This window comes from Pogoniulus pusillus, chromosome 19 (assembly GCF_015220805.1).
Source record: "Pogoniulus pusillus isolate bPogPus1 chromosome 19, bPogPus1.pri, whole genome shotgun sequence".
Classification (NCBI taxonomy): Eukaryota; Metazoa; Chordata; class Aves; order Piciformes; family Lybiidae; genus Pogoniulus; species Pogoniulus pusillus.
The window spans coordinates 11145770-11164570 of record NC_087282.1 but is presented as its reverse complement, the minus strand read 5'-3'; the positions used below and the strand labels follow the sequence as shown (position 1 = coordinate 11164570).

At 56.9% G+C, this 18801-nt stretch overlaps 1 protein-coding gene and 1 long non-coding RNA gene across 3 annotated transcripts in view; one reads left to right on the top strand and one right to left on the bottom strand.

The window, feature by feature from the left end:
- The window catches only part of NHSL2 (NHS like 2), a 32828-nt gene extending 30870 nt beyond the window's left edge, over positions 1 to 1958 (bottom strand). Inside the window, exon 1 of one of the 2 annotated variants that reach the window (XM_064159231.1) lies at positions 1604 to 1958. In XM_064159231.1, the coding sequence (XP_064015301.1) occupies positions 1604 to 1865 (262 nt within the window). In that variant the 5' untranslated portion in view covers positions 1866 to 1958. The remainder of the gene's footprint in view (positions 1 to 1603) is intronic. The other variant, XM_064159230.1, reaches the window with a different exon arrangement.
- A 7046-nt stretch (positions 1959 to 9004) lies between these two features.
- LOC135183912 (uncharacterized) lies at positions 9005 to 18369 on the top strand. The gene is made up of 2 exons (XR_010305769.1): positions 9005 to 9068; positions 15544 to 18369. It is a non-coding gene; the product is annotated as an uncharacterized LOC135183912 (long non-coding RNA).
- Positions 18370 to 18801: the final 432 nt, after the last annotated feature.

Genomic DNA, 18801 nt, shown 5'->3' with positions numbered 1-18801 from the left:
GCAGGCCAGGGGGTGGCAACCCCACCTGTACGCAGTGGCAGCTGTGTCCCCACCCTGCCGTCATCCCTCCCATCCCCTCCTTCCCTATCCTGCCATCCTCATCCTCCCCACACGGCCATCATCACTGCCATCCCCTTCTTCCCCATGCTGCCATCATCCCTGCCATCCCCTCCTTCCTCACCCTGCCACCATTCCTGCCTTCCCACCCTCCCCACCCTGCCGTTGTCCTTGCCACTCCCATGCCATCCCCCTGCCTCCTGCAGCCACCACAGCCAACCTGCCGGCAAGGGACCATCTGGCCACCTTGTCAGCCAGCTCTTCCTGCGGGAGGCACGGGACCAGCACGTATGGTGACGAATGGCACTGAATGGCTTGGCACTGCCACTGCTGCTGCGTGCGGTCAGCACGAGCAACTCTGGCACCTCCTTGTCCCCTCCACTCTACACCGGCCGATGCAGGGGACAGCAGGAGCCTCTCCCTGCCCTGATTTACGGCCGCAGCACGCACAGAGCAGGGGATCTGGATGCCGAGGATGAGTGCTCGGCTCCGGGAATCCGGCTGCGAGGCCCCGGCAGGGCTTTCCCACGGCTCCCGCAGCCGGGACAGCGCTGGCAGGGGCTGTGCAGCCAGCACAGGACCCAGCGCTTTGCCAGGGCCTGGGAAACGCTGTTGGGGAATGCATGCACCACCAGCACCCCCTCCTGCTCCGCCAGGCCTTCACACAAACTGCCACAAACAGTTCCCAAAACAGCTTATTCTGAGCTCCTCCGGAACAGGCTGCCCCGGCACAGGACCCCGCACCAAAACGAAAGGCTGGAACCATCCTGGCAAAACCGAACCGCGCAGGCTGCCAGGAGAGAGCCAGGCAGTGCAGTGCCCAGGCTGCTGCTGGACCCAACCACACAACCCCGGGGAAGCTGCTCCACGCTGGACTGCAGCGACCAGCAGGAGACGGCCACCTCGGTCCCTGCCCCGGCACAGGGTGAAGCACTCACGGAGCAGAGCCGAGGAGGCAGCCCGGCGTTCCCGGGGAGCTCGGAATGGAATAGCCCCGGTAAGTCGGGACGCAGCGTGAGCCCTGTGCTTGGCCGGCAGCCTGGGAAGTGTGGCTGTGTGCCAGAGAGGACGGGGGGGACAGGGCACCAGAGGCTGCTGAGCTGTCCCTGGGTCACCCCGATGCCACAGCCAGTACACGCTGCCGTGGCTACTGCGACCAACAAGACATCATGGTGGCATCACCACCTGTTCCCTGGGAATCTCAGTGACATTGCTACCCGTTCTCCGGGCACCATGGTGGCATCACCACCTGTTCCTCAGGTGTGGTGGCATCACCACCCACCTCCTTGGGCATCCCAGTGGCATCACCCCCCACTCTCACCTCGCAGTGGCATTGCTGCCTGTTCTCTGGCCATGCCGGACTGCCAAGCAGATACCTCAGTCCACCGTGGGTCACCCATCCCGGCAGGGGGATATAGGGCACGCAGGTAGGAGGGACAAGCGGCAGAGTCCCTCCTGAGCCAAGACCCCCGGAGAGGGTGCAGCCCGGCTCACCCCGGGGCTGGGGGTCGAGGGACAGCCCGGAGCGTGTTGGAACCCCTCTTACCTGTCCCGGCGACGGCCCCACGCAGCGGTCGGCACCGCAGCAGGGCCTGGAGCCGGGCGGCCCGGCGGTGCAGCCGCCCGGTGCGGCGGCCCAGGGCCACGACGTGACCCTCGATGTCTCCCAGAAGGGCGAGTGAGTGTCCGCAGAGGTCGGCGAGCTGCCGGAGCAGGGTGAGGGCCGCCTGGCTGCAGACGTCCCGCAGCTCGGCCAGGGGCACCGCCGACCCCCTCCGCGCCTCCACGCTCCGCTTGTAGAACGGCATGGATCAGGTCGGCACCGCGCAGCTGGGTCCGGCTGGGCTCGGCACTGCTCGGCTGGGCTCAGCTGCGCTTGTCTCGGCTCCTCTGAGCTCGGCTGGGCTCGGCGTGTCCCGGCTCGGGTTCCGCCCGGCTCGGCGCCCCCCGGCCAGCCCCGCGGCGACTGGTGCTCTGGTGTGGCCGCGGCGCCGGGGCTCGGGGCCGGCCGGTGGGAGGAGGAGGAGGAGGAAGGGGAGGGAGGGGCGGCCTCGCTCGGGGGTGCTCGGGCCGGCGGCGGGGCCCGTGGCCGTGTCTCGGCAGCCGGGAGGGACAGACTGAGCTCGGCGCTGTCCGCGGGGGCAACCGCGAGAACGTGCCGGGATGGCCTCCGTCGGGACTCCCGTCGAGAGGGCACTGGCATCCCCTGATGCCAGCTCTGTGCTCCTAGTGCTCATTCGTGAGAGCAGATATCCGCCGGTGCCAGCTCGGCATTCCCGGTGCTCATTCGGGAGAACACGGGCATCCCCCGGTGCCAGCTCTTCCCTCCCGGTGCCCGTCCATCCCAGCCCAACAGGAACTCATCCCATTTTCTTCTGCTTCCTCTGTGGTTTGTTGCCTTCTGCTCTACCTTGTGACAGCAGCTACGGCAAGATGCTGGGGGTATCTGCCTCAGCTCACTCCCAGGTCCTGGCACTGGCTTAGTGAGCCCAGAAAGTGACTTTTTCTTCCACTTTCTGTGTGGTTTTGGCCCCGTTTACAAGCCTTTCTCAGCAATGGGAGAGCTCTGAGCAACCTTTCCGTGGGTGCAAGCAGGGATCCTTGAGTTTCCACCCAACTCCAAGAGCAAGGAACCGATCACCCAGTGCAATAAATCACAAACTGGCTGCTTACAGAGTGGCTTTTAAAAGTTGTTATTATTTTTTTCCCAAAGGAGGGTGTTTTCCTGAAGCCTTCTCTGAATATTTGGCATGAGAAAACCAAACTAACTCTGTAGCTGTGAAGTGAGCCATCATGAGGTCACCATGTTGATATCGATGCATTAAGAGCAGGGCTGGCCAGGAGAGGAAGCTGGGAATGTGCAACCGTAGCTCTGGAACTGCTGGACAAGCCCCTGGGGAGCAATCCCATGGGATAACAGCGTGGGAGCAGCATGGCCCCGTGCCTACGCTGGGATATGTCCCCTTGGTGCAGAGTCGCAGCTCTGTACCAGGTCTGGAGGCCTCGATGTGGGCAGATCCGGCAGCCAGGGATGCTCTAGGAATACTCTGGGGATGTTCCAAGGATGCATCTCGCTGGAAGCGGCGTGCCGAACCCCGGCATAGGGAGCGATGGGCTTGGAATCCCGTGGGAAACAGCTCCCTTGGCTGCTGGCCGGGCAGGAGCGTCGCCAGTTCTGCAAACAGTGATTGCAACCAGATGCTGCAGGAGATGATTCTTCTGCCCTGGCTTTGCTCCGCCCCGCACCGGGCGTCACCTCGGAGGCAGGGGACATGGCACGTCCTGGGCTAGTGCTGTTTTGGGTGACTGGGTTTTGGCTGAGCCTTACTAGCTGGTGAGGAGGCAGGGATGGGGGTGGCAGGATGCCGGTGGGGGTTAGCAGAGGACCTTCCTCCTCCTCTCTGGCTTGTCCCGGGGCCTCCCACCGCAGCGAGGACTGGGCAGCAGCTTTCAGCTCTGAAACCCTTCCAGGGGCAGGGGCTGAGTCAGTGCTGGCCTGGCCCTCGCTTTGTTCCCAGCCGAGGAGATCAGCGAGGAGGGAGCAGGAGCTACATCCAGGAGCCCAGCCCTGAGCTGATGTAACGCTGAGCTGGAGGGAGTGGGACATGTTTGGCAGATGCCTCCTACAGCCCTGGTTGGGATTTCCTCTGCTTTTGGGCTTGCTGGGGACTCCTACAAGCTGCTGTGCAGTCACTCAGCTCTGGGTCCTGCTGCAGACCCCATGGAAGTGGAGACTTTGGTGTGCCTGGTCCTGGCCTGGCATGGCTGACCCCCTCAGACACTCATGGGGACGGCTGCCAGGGCTTGACAGTAAGTGATGCACATTCTGCCAGGGCAGGACAGTAGGTGATGGAATCACAGCATCCCAGACTGGTTTGGGCTGGGAGGAACCTCCGAAGGTCGTCCAGTCCAACCCCACTGCAGCGAGCAGGCACGTCTGCACCCAGAGCAGGTTGCTCAGAGCCTTTGCCTTATGTCTTCTCACCTCATCTGGTGATCTGAATAAGGATCCATCAGCTCTGTACAGAGTTACCCACTCCAGATGCCTTCTCAGAAGCTGTAAAGTCAGAGCAGTGGCACCAGCTGGGACCAATGCCTGGGAGTTCATCATCCAACAGCACCCAAATTTGTGATGGGTTCACTGCCCAAAGTTGTGTTTTTGCAGAGACCTCTTGCTACACCAAACTTCTATCCTGCCCACTCATCTGGACCCCACAGCCATGGGGGTGACTCAAACACGTGCACCTCATAGACAGCATCTAGCCGGAGCAAAATGTGGTGGGTGCAGGGTCCAGGCAGCAGCTGCTGTGCTCCAGCTCCTCCCAGGGCCCCCCCAGTCAGGTCTCTGCCACGCTGGGGTCCCTCCTGTGTCCAGTGTGCATCCAGCAGCAGGCATGGGGCTCCCACTGCCCTCCCAGTGCCCACTGGAGGGTGCTCTTTGCCAAGCTTTGTGCTGCAGAAGCTCCTGGGCAGCACTTGGTGCCGCAGCTGGGTAGATCGAGCGCAGCTGGAGGGTTCTACTGGAGTCTGTAGGTAAAGTCCCTTTCTTCTCCGTGAGAAGGTGGTGCTGGACCCACTGGGCACAGGACAAGACCCTACTAGAGCTGCAGTCCCCAGAGCGAGTCCCTGCCCCGTATTTGCTCCTTTCCCCCCCCCCCCCCCCCCCCCCCCATGTTGACACCTTCCCCCCACTCCCAGCCCTTTTCTGTATGGCTGGTTTCATGGATCATGGCCACTCCGTGTGCCTGAGCAGTGGGTAGAGACTTCCAGCCCATGCTGTATGATGCACCAGGCCATCTCTTGCAGTTCCCAAGCCACCTCTTACGGTCCCTTTCCCACACTCCTGCTGCAAACCCCAGCACTCCTGCCCCTCGCACTGCAGCTCCTCCCAGCACTCTCCAAACACCCCACGGAATATATGGAGCAGTCCCAACATGGGCACACAGGCTTCAAGGACCATGAGTCTGGCCAGACATGGTCCCACAGCCCAGGACACTGAGGACAGGACAGGGAACAGCACCTAGAGTCATACTTTTCCTCCATGCAGTCCCCTTTGCTTATGTGCAAAGTCTCCAGAACTTCATCAGAGCAGCATGAATTGTGCCCAGCCGGGCAGAGGGACCATTCCTCCTGCCCCTGCAGGGGTGGGGGTTAACCAGCAGATCCAGATACTCCCAGAACATCTCCTGCAACCAGATCTTCTCATTGATGCTATTCACTTCCAAACCTGGACACAGCACCCCCTTGCTCACACATAGTCTATGTCATTGCAGGAAGATACATGGTCCCAGTCGTTCCAGCAGCTCTTTTTCCCCTTGAGTGAGCTCCCCCTTCCCTGCAGGACCAAGGAGCTGGGCTTTGTCCTCGCTGAAGCCTGCGCGCTGCAGGGTGCATTCATGGAAGCGGATGTTCAGCTGCAAACCCAACACCCACTTCCCTGGCTTGGGCTTCTCAGAGGTGCTTTTGGGTTTTTCTGGATTCAATTAACCTCCTCCTGTGTCATCCATGAGTTGTTTCTGCTTCCCAGCCCTGTCTCCTGTCCAGATCACTGCAGAAAACATTAATGGATGCAGCCACTCCATGTGAAAGTGTGCACCAGAAACTGGAGGTTCCATCCCCTTAGCTTTCTGTCTGAGCTGTTTTCCTTCCACAACAACATCCTCCTTCTGGCCTCCTCCTTGCCCTGACTGCTGCACTTTGCCCATCCCATGGGTTGGCCTGGGTGAGCCAAGCCTCCCACTGGAAGCAGGAGCAGGGATGTTTTGGAGGCACTGACACATTTTCCTTCGTGGGATCGGTCTCATCCCATCTGTGCTCCATTAGCCTATTTTTAGCCTCAGTTTGAGACCATTTTCCAGGAACAAACAGAACACTCGACCCCTGCCACCCCTCCAGCCCCTTGGAGGGTGGGGGGAGGGCTCTGGGGCAAGATACAGGATTTGCTGCCAGGTGGAGCAGAGACTGCCTTCGGGGTTGGGGATTTCTGAAGGCAGCTCAACAGTCAATATCTCTTCTTTTTTTTTGTCACCTCATGACACCTACTTGAGTCACTGTTACCACCTGATTGGTGTTCTTGAACTAGAGGCTGGTGATAACCCTAACTCCGGTCCCTGCAGCCTGAAGCTGCATGCTGCAGCCAGCCTCACGCCTGTGCACACTCTCGGCACTGCGTCAAGGTCAGAGTCGGTCTCTGACTGGATTCAGTGATCTTGGAGATCTTTCCCAGCCTTCATGACTGCATGATTCTCTGATGCTGTGTCCTTCCTGCCTGGCTGGGGTGAAGGGCTGTGCTGCAGCGAAGGACTCTAGTGGGTCACAAAGGTTGTTCTGAGCGCAGCTTGAGCTGCAGTTCCAGGTCTCCTTCCATACTGGGGCACTGAGGCCACCAGCCTCTGAGCAGGGGGACAGCAGAGCGCTGGCAGTACCCAGGTGCGAAGCAAAGGCAGTGCTTCAAACCTTTCTCCGCGCCGTGTTTGCCCTCTTGAGGCAGAGGCAGCCACCCTCCCCCGCGCTGGGCTCTTCGGACCCTGCTGCACCACCCCCGCCGTGCCCGGTTTCTCCTCCTCCCACCAGCAATGGGATATTGCGTGGCTCCCATGCAAGGAATTTCTCACGGATCTTAACACAGAGGCATGAAGTTGCCCTTAAGGGTGAAAATCACCTTGTGCCACCAGCTGTGCCTGGCAAATGTCCCACTCTCCTTGTCAAGAAGCTAACGAGCACCTCTCCAAACACAGCTCTGTTTCCTCCCCTGCCCCTCGCGTGGCTCTGTGACCTCCAGGGACACCAACCTCACGGTGTGATGAGCAAGAGCTTAAACAAACCGGCACAAAACAGCGACCCTCTGGCACACCCCCAGCAGAACTCAGCCTGTGGGTGAAGGAATGAGCACTACTAAGCCTGGAGCCCTCTGTCTTGAGGCATCCCCCAGCTCTCTGTGCCAGCTGGACTCACTAGGAATGGGAACTGCATTGAGCACTGCACTAACTACAGTGAGACTTACAACACCTTGCAAAGCTGAGAGGCAACTCTAAAGTCTTTGGCTTTGGGTTTTTTTGACCCCCTCCTTTCTAATTGATGTTGTTGTTGTGTTTTTCTTGGCTACAGAAACTCCTACAGCTCATTTGCTCTAATGTTAACTGAAGTAAAGAGTGGTCAGGGGTCAGTAAAGCAGGACAGGGCTTTGATTTCTGCAGCTCTAAAAGGAATGGGTGCAGCAGTTTGGGAAGGCTCATTCCAAAGGGTCCTTTCCCACACACTGTACCCTAATAATGAGTGCCTGGATGTGTCTCTGGGTGACCCTGCTCTGTTAGAGGGGTTGAACTGGGTGATCTCTGGAGGTCCCTTCCAACCCCTACCATCCTGTGATTCTGTGGCTACTGGTGGTGGTCATCCTGCTGCATCCCCTGCAAGGGAGGCACAGGTAGAACAGAGGCACTTTGGGTGCCAACCTCTTCTCAGTGAGGAGACATTTGGTGCCTCAGTAGAAAGGCAGCCAGGGGGTGGCTTTTCATTCCTAGTCACAGAATCATTTTGGGTGGAGAAGACCTTTAAGATCATCAAGTCCAAACATTATTTAACTCCGTTCCATGGCTGTCATCCTCTCCTAACCCAGCTCCTAAGGGTGTCTGGCTGAGCACTGGGATGGTGCAGCAATAGCTCCAGTGAAACAGGGGCTGGCTTATATCCCTGAAGGGCACAGGGCACTACCAATGCATTTATTCCTGGCTGTAGATAAACATTGATGGGGTCTGTGTGTGTGGCTTCTCCTCCTGGACATGAGTCCTGCTCCTTTCCCATGCTGAAATCCACATTTCTAGAGCAGAAATGAATTATTTATTCTGCCCCTGCGAGATGTGTCCGGCATCAAAGCAGGCTGCAGGCAGGGAGCCTTCTCCTCTGAGCAGACCCCGGGTGGGTGTTCCCGTGCTGGTGGCTGGGTGGGATGGTGACGGCTCTCTGGTCTCGTCCTCTGGGTGTCACTGTGCAACCGCTCTGGAGAGGATGAGCGTGGCTGCTTGTGAAGGGCTTTGGCCCAGGAGAGGGAAGGAGAATGTTTCTCATGGCCTGCCAAGACTCCAGCGCTGCTGCTGGCCAAGCTCACTGCTTTCTGCTGGGCTCTTCCTCATGCTCCTGCTCCTCCTGCCCGAACCCTGGACTCCCCACCCTTTGCTCTCCTCTTTCAGCTCAGGCTCCCATCCAGTGCACTTCCCAGGAATACTGCTCCCACAGAAGACCTGGAGTTCCCTCCACTGGTGAGGAAGGTTGGTGCTCTGTGGACTCTGCTCTGTGGGCAGAGCTCCCAGGGCTGGGAATTGGATGGAATTGTCTTCCCCATTTCTGGCTGCCTCCCTTCTCCTCAGTGCCAAGGCAATGGCAGCCCAGCCTGAGCAGCCCAGAAGCTTCAGGGCTTGTGTGTGTGCAGCTCTGGGGAGCATTCTGCAGGGAGCATGGAACTTTCAACTGCAGACCCAATTACAGTGACGAGCAGAGCCCCCGAGGTGTCCTCTCGCCAGCTCTGCATCCTGCCACAGCCACCCAGCCCTCTCCCCAGCACACAGGTCAGCAGTGATAGGTCCTAATGAGGGTCTCCTGAGGAGGGAGGAGGAGACTGGTTGAGTGGAAAAGCTCCAGCAGCAGCTGAAAATCATGGCAGGTGGAGATGTCTGCTTGCATTAAGCCTGTTACTGTGGCTACCTATCAGCAGTGAGATTCCTGTGGAGCACTCTTAGACCTGAGGAGAGAGGACAGGGGTGCAGCTGGACCCTTTGGCCATGAGGTGAGAGGTGGGTGACACTGGACAGCCCAGGCTGTGCACACAGCAAGCTCAGCCACAAAGAGTGGGCAAGAGGAGATCTCGTTCCCAAACCAGAGCAGGGCCCAGGGACACTCTAAGGAGCAAGGGCTTGTGCTTGGTGTAACCTCCATCTTCTTTTGCTCTCATTGAAGCTCTTCTGGCATCTTTGTGCAGGGAATTGCCCTTCCTGGGCATCCTGGTTGGCCTCTTCCAGGTGTGGGGTACTGGGGACACTGGGACACAGAACAATGACCCTGGGGTGGGGAGACCTAAGGCTCTGGTCTCATTGTGATGGAAATGGTTCTGCTGCTCTTACTTTGACTGTGCTGGGGTTTGTCCTGAGAAGTTTGATCTGGTGGTGGTGGTGTCAGGACACACAAGCAGCACTGAGATGGGAGGGGAAAGGGAATTGGGCTTTGATAGCTCACTGGGGATGGAGAAGACAGCAGGTGACAAAACCTGCAGAGCATCTCCTGGCCCCAGAGGAGTTTTCTCTTTAGCACAGAGGTCAATGAGATCAGTGCTTGGGGCTTCCCTGTCCGTGGGAACTGGTGGCTTGCTTGTGTGAAGGTACCAGTCAAAGGCTGTGGGTGCCTCCTTGTTCTTGGCACTTAGGGTTGGTGCAACCCCTCTGAGAAGTGCCTGCTGTGTGTGATGGTTGTGATGAGCTTGGAAGAGAGCACAGGTCCTGTTCCTTCATCTTCTTGTGCCTCTTTCTTGGCACATTGTCCTCTGGAGCTGCGGGAGGAGAAGCCAACCCAGGAGCTGCTCTGATAGAAAGTGCTTTCAGCATTGCCCTGACAGTGCCTGAGTGGTGCCCCAGGCACCTCCCTCCGGGACAAACCAACCAGATCCTTCACTGGGACACTGGGCTGTGGCTGTAAGGAGCTGGGGTTTCCATCAGGGACCTCCACAGGAGAGAGCATGTGGGGTGGGGTGGGGTGAGTGGGGCAAGAGGCCACAAGGACAGGCCTTGGAAGGGGCTTTGAGTTGCTGCTGGAACTCCTGAAGGTCACAAAGCAAGGGTAGGAAGTGGAACTGGAGGCCAGGGCCTGCTGAGAGGGCACAGGGCAGGGGCAGGTCTATTTCTGGCCACTTTTCATTTTTCTTCTGACTCTCAGCTGCTTCTGAGCTTCACCAACCTTCAAAGGCAGCTCGTTCCAGTTTCAGTTCAGGTAAAATCTCACTTCTGACTTCAAAGCTCTTTTGGAGGCTCATTCTATAGAGGACATCAGGAAACCCACCTTGGATTGCTCAGGGCACATCCCCCTGACCCTGTACCTATCACACCCTGGCACCTGCCCACTTCCCTCTCTGCCCATGTCCATTTTTTGCCCTGAAATCAGCAGTTCCTTGGTTGTGCAGCACTGCAGCAGTGATGAAGGTGGTGGGCACTGTGGGCTCCTGGCATCATGGATTTGTGGTGAGGTCAACCCCTTCTGTGGCATCCCTTACCCTCGTGGTCATGCAGAGAAGGTTTTAAGGGTGGTGTGGGTAAAGTGACCCAGAAAAGGTTTGCTAGTTGGAGAATTCAAACTCTGTGCAAGCAGTGGCTGACTTTGTAGATGTCCCAAGGCAGTGGTGAAGAGTGCTATTCACACCAATGGGATGGATCCCACAGCACCCTTTGCCCATGAAAGACCCTGGCACGCCCCTGCCATTTCCCTGCCAGGGGAGCACTGGCACAGATCCCTTTGGGCCCTCTGGGAGGTGCCTGTGTCCTAGTTGAGCAGCGTCCACCTTTGGAAAGCAGAGACCAGGGGGTGAAAGAGCAGTGAGACCCCCACAGTGCTTGACAGCCAGCATCCTCAGCAGGGTGAGGAGTGAGCCCAAAGTGTTCACAGCTCATGGCACTTCCCTGCTTCCCACATGCCAGGACGCAGGGATGGGCAGGTTCCCATCATTCCTGTCTCTGAATTGCCCTGGTGAGGTGCTTCCAGGGCTTTCTGCTTGGAGCCTGTTGGGCAGAAGAAGAGCCAAGATGGTAGAAAACTGTCAGGAGCTGCTATCCACACCCCAGTGCAAACTGGGCTTGGCAGGACACATCCCTTCAGCAGATTTGCCATTGCACTTTCCAGACATTTCCTGGTCTGGAGCTTGTGCTGGCTCCAGACCTCATCACCAGCTGGCAACACAGTGGTCTGAAGCTGTGGTTTGTGTCTGGCACTGTTACTGATCAGAGGAAGGCAGCACAGATGGTGTGTGTGAAGGAGAACCTGGCAGGAGCCTGGAGCTGCTCCATCCAGTGCTGCAGATCTCACAGGCAGGTCAGCCCAGGTGTGGCTCTTCCATGTAGGACAGGAACTAGGGAGCCATGGAGGGTGACCGCAGAAGCTTTGGACTCCCAAGGGCACAGGTTGGTGGGAGAGAAAGGGGGCAGGGCTTTGCAGATTGCTCTGCCCATCGCTGCCGAGTTGCCATGCTAGCTGCCAGCCCTGCCTCCCAGCTGGCCATCTGGGCCAGAGGAGCCTGTCACAGCCACGGGCAGCTCCCTGCCCTTCATGCTGTGCTGGGTCATTTCTCCTACTGGTAGCTGGCAGGTAGCAGTGCTTCTGCCTTCAGCTGTGGACCAATGCTCCCAGCAGAGCTCAAAGACCTCATTCTGGGACCTGAGGCTGGAGAAGCTGGGCATGGACAGTGTCAGCCCTTGGTTTCTGCAGGAGAGGAGCAGGCTGTGTTGCTCAGATGGTGCTCTGCCAGAGGCAGACCCTCCAAAGACCCCCTCTACCTCCACAGTGGGGTGGGAACAGGCAGGAGATGCTCCTGTGGAGCCCGGGGCTGTCGGCAGCAGCTCCTGAAGGGAGGGAGCAAGCAGCAGAGGCCAGTGAGGGCTGAAGGTGATGGGGGAGAATGGCTGAAGCTGGAGTTCCTTTTGTTAGGAAATGGATCCATCAGCAGCTCTTGTGCTCCTGGCATCTCAACCCACTGAGAAACGCAGCAGGGAGGTGGGCAGTGAGGGAGCTGATGGCTCTGCAGCCAGACACCAACACAGTTTGGCTTGCTGAAGTGAGGAAACACCTAAAATCAGCAATGGGATGTCCTGCCCTGACCCCACTGGCCAGATTTCACCCCAGAAGTGCTGGTGAGGCCAGCCTGGACTCCAGCTGAAGGTCTGCTCTTACCACAGAGTCACACAATTTCTTAGATTGGGAAAGACCTTCCAGCTCATCGAGTCCAATCATTAGTCCAGTCGTTAGCTGCACACAGACAAGTCCTTGGCTAAACCAAGTCCCTCAGCAAGGGGGACCATGAGCAAGGAGAGATGAAGGAAGCAGAGGTGTTGGCAGAGGTGAGTCTGGTGTTTGGATTTCCATGTGAGCAGGTTCTTCTGGCAGCACCAGCCCCTGGGAGACCCTCAGGAGACCTGATCTGGAACCTGGCTTGGGGAACTTGAGCTTTATGAGCTCAAGTCAGGGCTGTGACTCTTCATGGTGTGCAGGATTTCATGGGCTGGAGACCCTAATGGCATCTCCTGTTCTCATGTCCCTGTTGTTTGACGTGTTGTGTCCCATCTCCAGTTCCATCTCTAGCTCTGTCTCCAGCTCCAGCCAGGGCCTGTAGTGGCTCAGCAGGCAGCAGCAGTGTCACCAAGAGCACACTGCCCATGGTTAGCACAAAGCCAGGAGGCAAGGAGGAGTCTCTTTGTCCTATCTCCTCGCCAGGCTTTGTGTTCCTCAGCGTGGGGGCAGCAATTATCCATCTCTCTGCTCTGGTGTGTGGAGGTTCCCTGCCCCTCAGAGCTTGCCTAAGCACCTTCTCTGCAGAGCTAATTGGCACACACAAAGGACTTGTGGCTGTCACCGAGCTCTGACAGGGCTCAGCCTTGGGGGCTTTTGTCCTTTCTTTCTTTCTTTCTTTCTTTCTTTCTTTCTTTCTTTCTTTCTTTCTTTCTTTCTTTCTTTCTTTCTTTCTTTCTTTCTTTCCTTCTTTCCTTCTTTCCTTCTTTCCTTCTTTCCTTCTTTCCTTCTTTCCTTCTTTCCTTCTTTCCTTCTTTCCTTCTTTCCTTCTTTCCTTCTTTCCTTCTTTCCTTCTTTCCTTCTTTCCTTCTTTCCTTCTTTCCTTCTTTCCTTCTTTCCTTCTTTCCTTCTTTCCTTCTTTCCTTCTTTCCTTCTTTCCTTCTTTCCTTCTTTCCTTCTTTCCTTCTTTCCTTCTTTCCTTCTTTCCTTCTTTCCTTCTTTCCTTCTTTCCTTCTTTCCTTCTTTCCTTCTTTCCTTCTTTCCTTCTTTCCTTCTTTCCTTCTTTCCTTCTTTCCTTCTTTCCTTCTTTCCTTCTTTCCTTCTTTCCTTCTTTCCTTCTTTCCTTCTTTCTTTCTTTCTTTCTTTCTTTCTTTTGTTTTGTGGTGCCCTCTTAAGCAAATAGGGGAGATTTTGCCTTCAGGAAGAGATTGTTCCCCCAGCATGCTGAGCAGCATCAGACCTGGTGTCCAAGGGCACACCTGGGTGCCACCAGGCTTCTCTCTGCTGCTTTGTAGAAGTGTGAAGGGTGCAGAAACAACCTCACCCCCTGGGCAAGCCCAGCCGGTGCCATCTCGGAGCACCAAGAGCTCCACCAAGGCCACACAAACTCTTGCACCGATGGCTGAGGTACAACCCCGATGGTCTCAGCTCAGCCTTGAGCTCTCATACACATCTGCCTACTGGGTACAACTGCTCCTGAGGACGTTATGGTAGCAGTGCCACTGATGTCCCCTGCTGAAGGTCAGGCTGCTAATGGAGCCACAGGAGAGTGTTTATGCTACTATTAAGGTGAATTACCTGCCACCTTAACGCCTGCTGCTGAGGTTGTGAGGCTCTTCCCACCACAGCAGAGGGGCCATGATGGCCATGATGCCTCTGCTCTTTATGGCTGTGACAAAGAAGAAAGCTCTGCCAGGCCTTTATTCACCAGCAACGCCCTCAGAACCTGCCCCGAGGTGGGACCCAGCCTGCTTGTGGATGTCACCATCTGCAGCGGGTGGCTGGGGTGGGAGGAGAGCTGCAGGCACATTGCACGTGGGACATCTCCGTGGGCGAGGAGCTCCCCTCCCTCTGGGCATCTCAGTCAGAGAGAGGCTCAGGAAGCTCCCGGGCTGTCCTTGCTGCAGATGCCATGCTTGGTTGTGTTGGGTCCTCCTGGCACAGCAGCACTTAGGGTGTCTGCTGTGGTGTGCGGGTGAGGAGCGCAGGGTGGGTGTCTGAGAGTCTGGGGTGGCACCAGCTGCTGTGGGCATCAGAGACTCTGTTGGGCCAGTGTGGCACACCCCACCTCTTGCCCTTCAGATATCACAGGGCAGCCCTCTCCTGAGGTTGGGTTTGGAGCTGATTTGACTTTCAAGATAAAGATCTGTCTGACTTGAGGCATTTGACCTGTCAAAGGTGACAGGGGCCTTGCCCCCAGCTATGCCCACCTATCCTGTCACATCTTGGGGCTGCCAGATGTCATCACCTCTTGGATTCAGAAGCTGCTGCCTCAGAGCAAGAACATGCCAAGCTGGGTTTCTGCAGGTGCACTCTTAGCTCCAGGTCCCTCTGGTGCCCACCTGCCCACCCTGGGGTCTGAGACATCTCACAGGCTCCATATCCAAAGCTGCTCCTCAGCAGACTGAGACCCTGAAAGAAAGCAAAGGCAGTAAAGGCTTCTCCTGGAATAGCAGTTTGGGGTTGGTTTAGCCACTCACAGACACTGCATTTGTCCAGACCAGCAGGGGGCTGTGATTTACTCTGGTGACAAGCTTGTGTCTGTGATGCTAAAACCTGCAGGGCTGTCTCACCTACCTCTCAGTCCCCTGCGCCCTCTGTGCTGCCAAACCTGGACGCAGCAGCCGTTGCTGGGCACCTCTTTGTGTCGCCGAGGTCGGCTCACCCGAGGGGTTCTGCTGTTGGCAGCAGCAGTCACTCCTCAGGCACATGAAGCAGTGCCCAGGCACTGTGGGCAGGCTGGGGACGTGGGAGTGCTGAGTGCCCCTGCCATGGCTGATGGGCAGTTGGAGCAGATGGTCAGAGAAGCAGGAGATGAGCTGTGGAGGCTTGCTTGTGACCTAGCTCCTGGAGGCCACAGTGCCATAGAGTTCACAGAGCAGGAGCAATCTTCTCCACATCTTCTCTGACATCCTGTGGGGTCCCTGGCATATGGCAGAGGCCTGGGGGGATGGGATTGGTGAGGGCTTGCCAGCTCCAGGGCTGGCAGCACTCGGATGTTGTCACGTCTGTGAGGAGCAGGAGGAGCTGTGCTTTGGCTCGCAGCCCTGCAGTGTTTACCAGCAAACAGTCAGCCCTGTCTTCTTCTGTGCAAACATTGTGTGTGGTGTTGGAGTGACAGAGGGTTGGAAACAGCCCTTTGGAAGGGAGGTGGGACAGTGGCACCTCCTGCTGCAGGGGGACGCTTCTCTAGTCTGAAATGTGGATACTCCAGTTGTGAGGAGGAAAGGAAAGCCTGGAAGAGGGAGAGAGGGAGGGAGGGAGGGAGGGAGGGAGGGATGGATGGATGGATGGATGGATGGATGGGTGGAAGAGATGTGGATCAGAGCACTGGAACAAGGTGCCCAGGGAGGTGGTGGAGTCACCACCCCTGGAGGTGTTCAAGCAATGTGTGGACAGGGCACTTGGGCACATGGTTTAATGAGCATGGTGGTGGTGTTTGCTGGTTGGACCCAAGGATCTTAGAGATCTACTCCAACCAGAACAATTCTGTGATTCCGTGACAATTCAAAGCACCAGAGCCCAGCTTTGGAGAGGCCAGGACCAGGATTCCACTGCAGCTGCCCGAGGGACCATTGCTTCATGCCTCCATCTGGTCACCAGTGAGCATCAACCCTCCCTTGCCTCCAAGCTCCCAGGAACTGAGCAGCTCTCGAGGTCCACGTGTGAGGATTTCTTGTCGCTGCCTTCTCCCTTGTTGGCTAAGTGATGGCAAATGAGGTCATGTGAAGCTAAATTGAGCATGAACTGCTCTCCCTTCAGAGCTTCTGCTGCAGCCTCTCCAGGGAAATGAGAACTCCTTCAGAATGTGCCTTGGATCAGATCACATCCCCTCCAGCACTGGAACCTCTGAGCTTTCCAGACATGAGTGGCTGGCAGACAGCTCCTGGCACAGAACAGGGCTTTGGGGAGGTGTAAGGACAACCAAGGGCAAGTGAGGGTGGTGGAGTCTCCAACCTGCATATTGCACCCCACCATGCAGCTCTGCTGCTGCATCTGCTGCCAGGTCCCTGTGTGCCACACACCACACCAGAAATGACTATTCCAGACCTTCAGAATAAGTCTAACTAGGGGGCAAGAGGCTGAGCATCACTCAGATTTTTCTCCCACTGTGACCTGCCTGATCCAGGGAGGACATACAGAGTTCCCAGCATCATTGTTCTGTCCCTGAGTCATCCTTGTCCCTTCTGCCTCCCCTGCTGCCCATCTGAGATGATGGGTGAGGGCCAGGTAGACTTGGGGCAGGGTTTCACCCTTACAGATGGGCTGTTCTTTGTTCCTTGGAGAAGTCCTCTTCTAGGGCTAAAGCTGTCCCAGCTTGGCCTCCAAAACCATATTGCTGAATTGGTCCTCGACAGCAACCTAGAGGATGCACAAGATGGTGGCATCAGTCCTCTTCAGGATCTCTTACAGCCCAGCTCTCTCCCATCTGGGGCCTGGAGAAAGATTCTGAGATGCTGGAGTGAGGTGAGCACTCCAGAGACTCTCCTGCCCCTTGGAAACTCAGTCCTTTGCTTAGGTCTCCATCCATGCTGAGTACACCTCCAGCAGCTCAGCTCTTCTCATCCAAGCCTCCTGCCTGGCAGCAGGAGCACCATGGGGTCCTCCAAGTCCTGATCCTACCTCAGTCCTGGGGCACCTTGTCCCTCTGTGCCACATGGGACTGCCCCAGAGATGCTCATGGATGCTCCTGCTCTATGGGAGCAAGAGCTGTGACCAGCAGCTGCTCCTCATCATGCTGCCTTCAGGGCAGCTCCTCGCAGATGAAGAGAAGTGTGTCCTTTGGCAGGAGCCTGACATTGGCAGGCAGGAGGAGAAGCATCTGCTCAATCAGACACATCCAAAGCTTTCCATGTGCCAAAGGCTCTGGCCAAGGCTGAGTGCAAACACACCAAGCTTCAAAGACAGCTGGATGCTGTGTCAGAGAGCAGTGAGGACCATGTCCTCCTCACTTTGAAGGCACCTTTGCTGAGGCTGGTGCAGCCTCCTGCCTCTCCTGGAGACCCAGACAAGCTGGCCAAGCCCAAGAACTTCAAGGTCAGTATTTCCTAGGCATGGCTCAAGCCATGATGGGCAAATGGTGGCAGAACACTCCCTAGGACCTGAGAAGCTGCTGAGAGACAAGGTGAGAAGGTTGGCACTGCACCAAACAGTATCAGGGGAACAGTAGAGTGAAGACTGGCACAGGCTGAGTGCCAGGGCACAGCTCCAGATGGGTCAGGTTGGGTAGGATGGAGCCTTGGATGCACATGGCAGAGTCACTCTCTAGGCTTTTGTTTCCTTCCCACTCCTTTCCCAAGCTGCCCTCCCAGTGGGCCTGTCCTCACATGCAGCTTCCATGGGTGCATCCCAGGGTGGTTAAGACAACCTGAGGGCTGCTCCTGGCTGCTTCCACACCCTCCTGCAAGGTGGTGGCAAACCCACTGGGGTCAGAATTGGTTAGGCTGGAGAAGACCTTTGAGACCATCGAGTCCAGGCTGAGTCCAGGCTGCTCATCCCCTGAGCAAAGTGTCCATCCCCAGACCCACACCTCTGAGGTGGTTGAGTGAGCTTTGGAGGGCAAGAAGGGCCATGTTTGAGGCACTTATAGAGCTGGGAGACATCTCTGAAGGGCTCTGCTCTTTGTGCAGGGAGCTGGAGGCTCTCAATCCAAGGAACACTTCTCTCTTTTGCATGCTGCATCCCCTTGCTCTTTGCTACTTTGTGTCCCTTTTCCTTCTGCACAACAGCCCAAGCTAACCTGGCCCATCATGGTCTGATCTGTTCCCAGGTTCCTACTGGGCTTCACCCAGGGCATGGAGGTCTCAGAGTTCCTATGTAAGAGTTTCCAACCCAGCACCCACCTGCAGTGATAACCAAAGGATCAAGGGTGGCTGTCAGGACAAGCTCCAAGCCCACCCCCACCTCAGCTCAGCACTGTCCAGGATGGACTGGGCCACCAAACACCAGTGATGCCCCAGCTCACCCTCCACGGGCATCAGACTTCTGCATGCCCCTGTTATGGGCAACTCATTGCCCTGGGGTCTACTGCTGGAGGAACCATGTTCAGCATGTCCAATCCAAACCTGCCCTGCTGCAACTTGAGGCCATTTCCTCGTGTCCTGTCATTTGCCACCCGGGAGAAGAAACCAAGCTCCATCTGCATGCAGCCTCCTTTCAGGGAGTTGTAGAGAGCCAGAAGGTCTCCCCCCAGCCTCCTTTTCTCCAGGCTGAACAACCCCAGGTTCCCTCAGCTGCTCCTCACCAGCCCTGTCCTCTAGACCCTTTGTTGCTGTTTTCTGGACCTGCTCTAGCCCCTCAAGGTCCTTCTTGGAACAAGGGACCTGAAACTGAATCCAGTACTCATGGTCCAGCCTCAAAAAGGGATCATTCCCATCTAGGCAATGGTGATGGATCCTTAGGGCTCAGGCAATGGTGATGAATCCTTTGGGGCCAGGCAAAGCTGGCTAGGAGCTGCTCTGTCCACGCAGATGAAGACATGACCTTGGGCTTTCCCATGTGGTTGGACCTGTGAACCTCCCTGGCTGTGGCTTTGCAGCACAGGAGTGAACGACGCAGAGAGAGGAGCCCGGGAGTGTTTTTCCTCCCCATGGCCGATCCTCCTGCTGCCAGCTCACCTCCATCAGCAGGCAGAGGACAACAAGAGCCATCCCAGCACCACCTCACCCTGCTGCCAGCTGCTGTAGGTCTGAGTGTCCTGCCTCAGGCTAATCCCAGCTCTGCAGTGAGACTTAAGCTGTGCGTTATCTTCTGGTGCTCTCCCACCTCGAA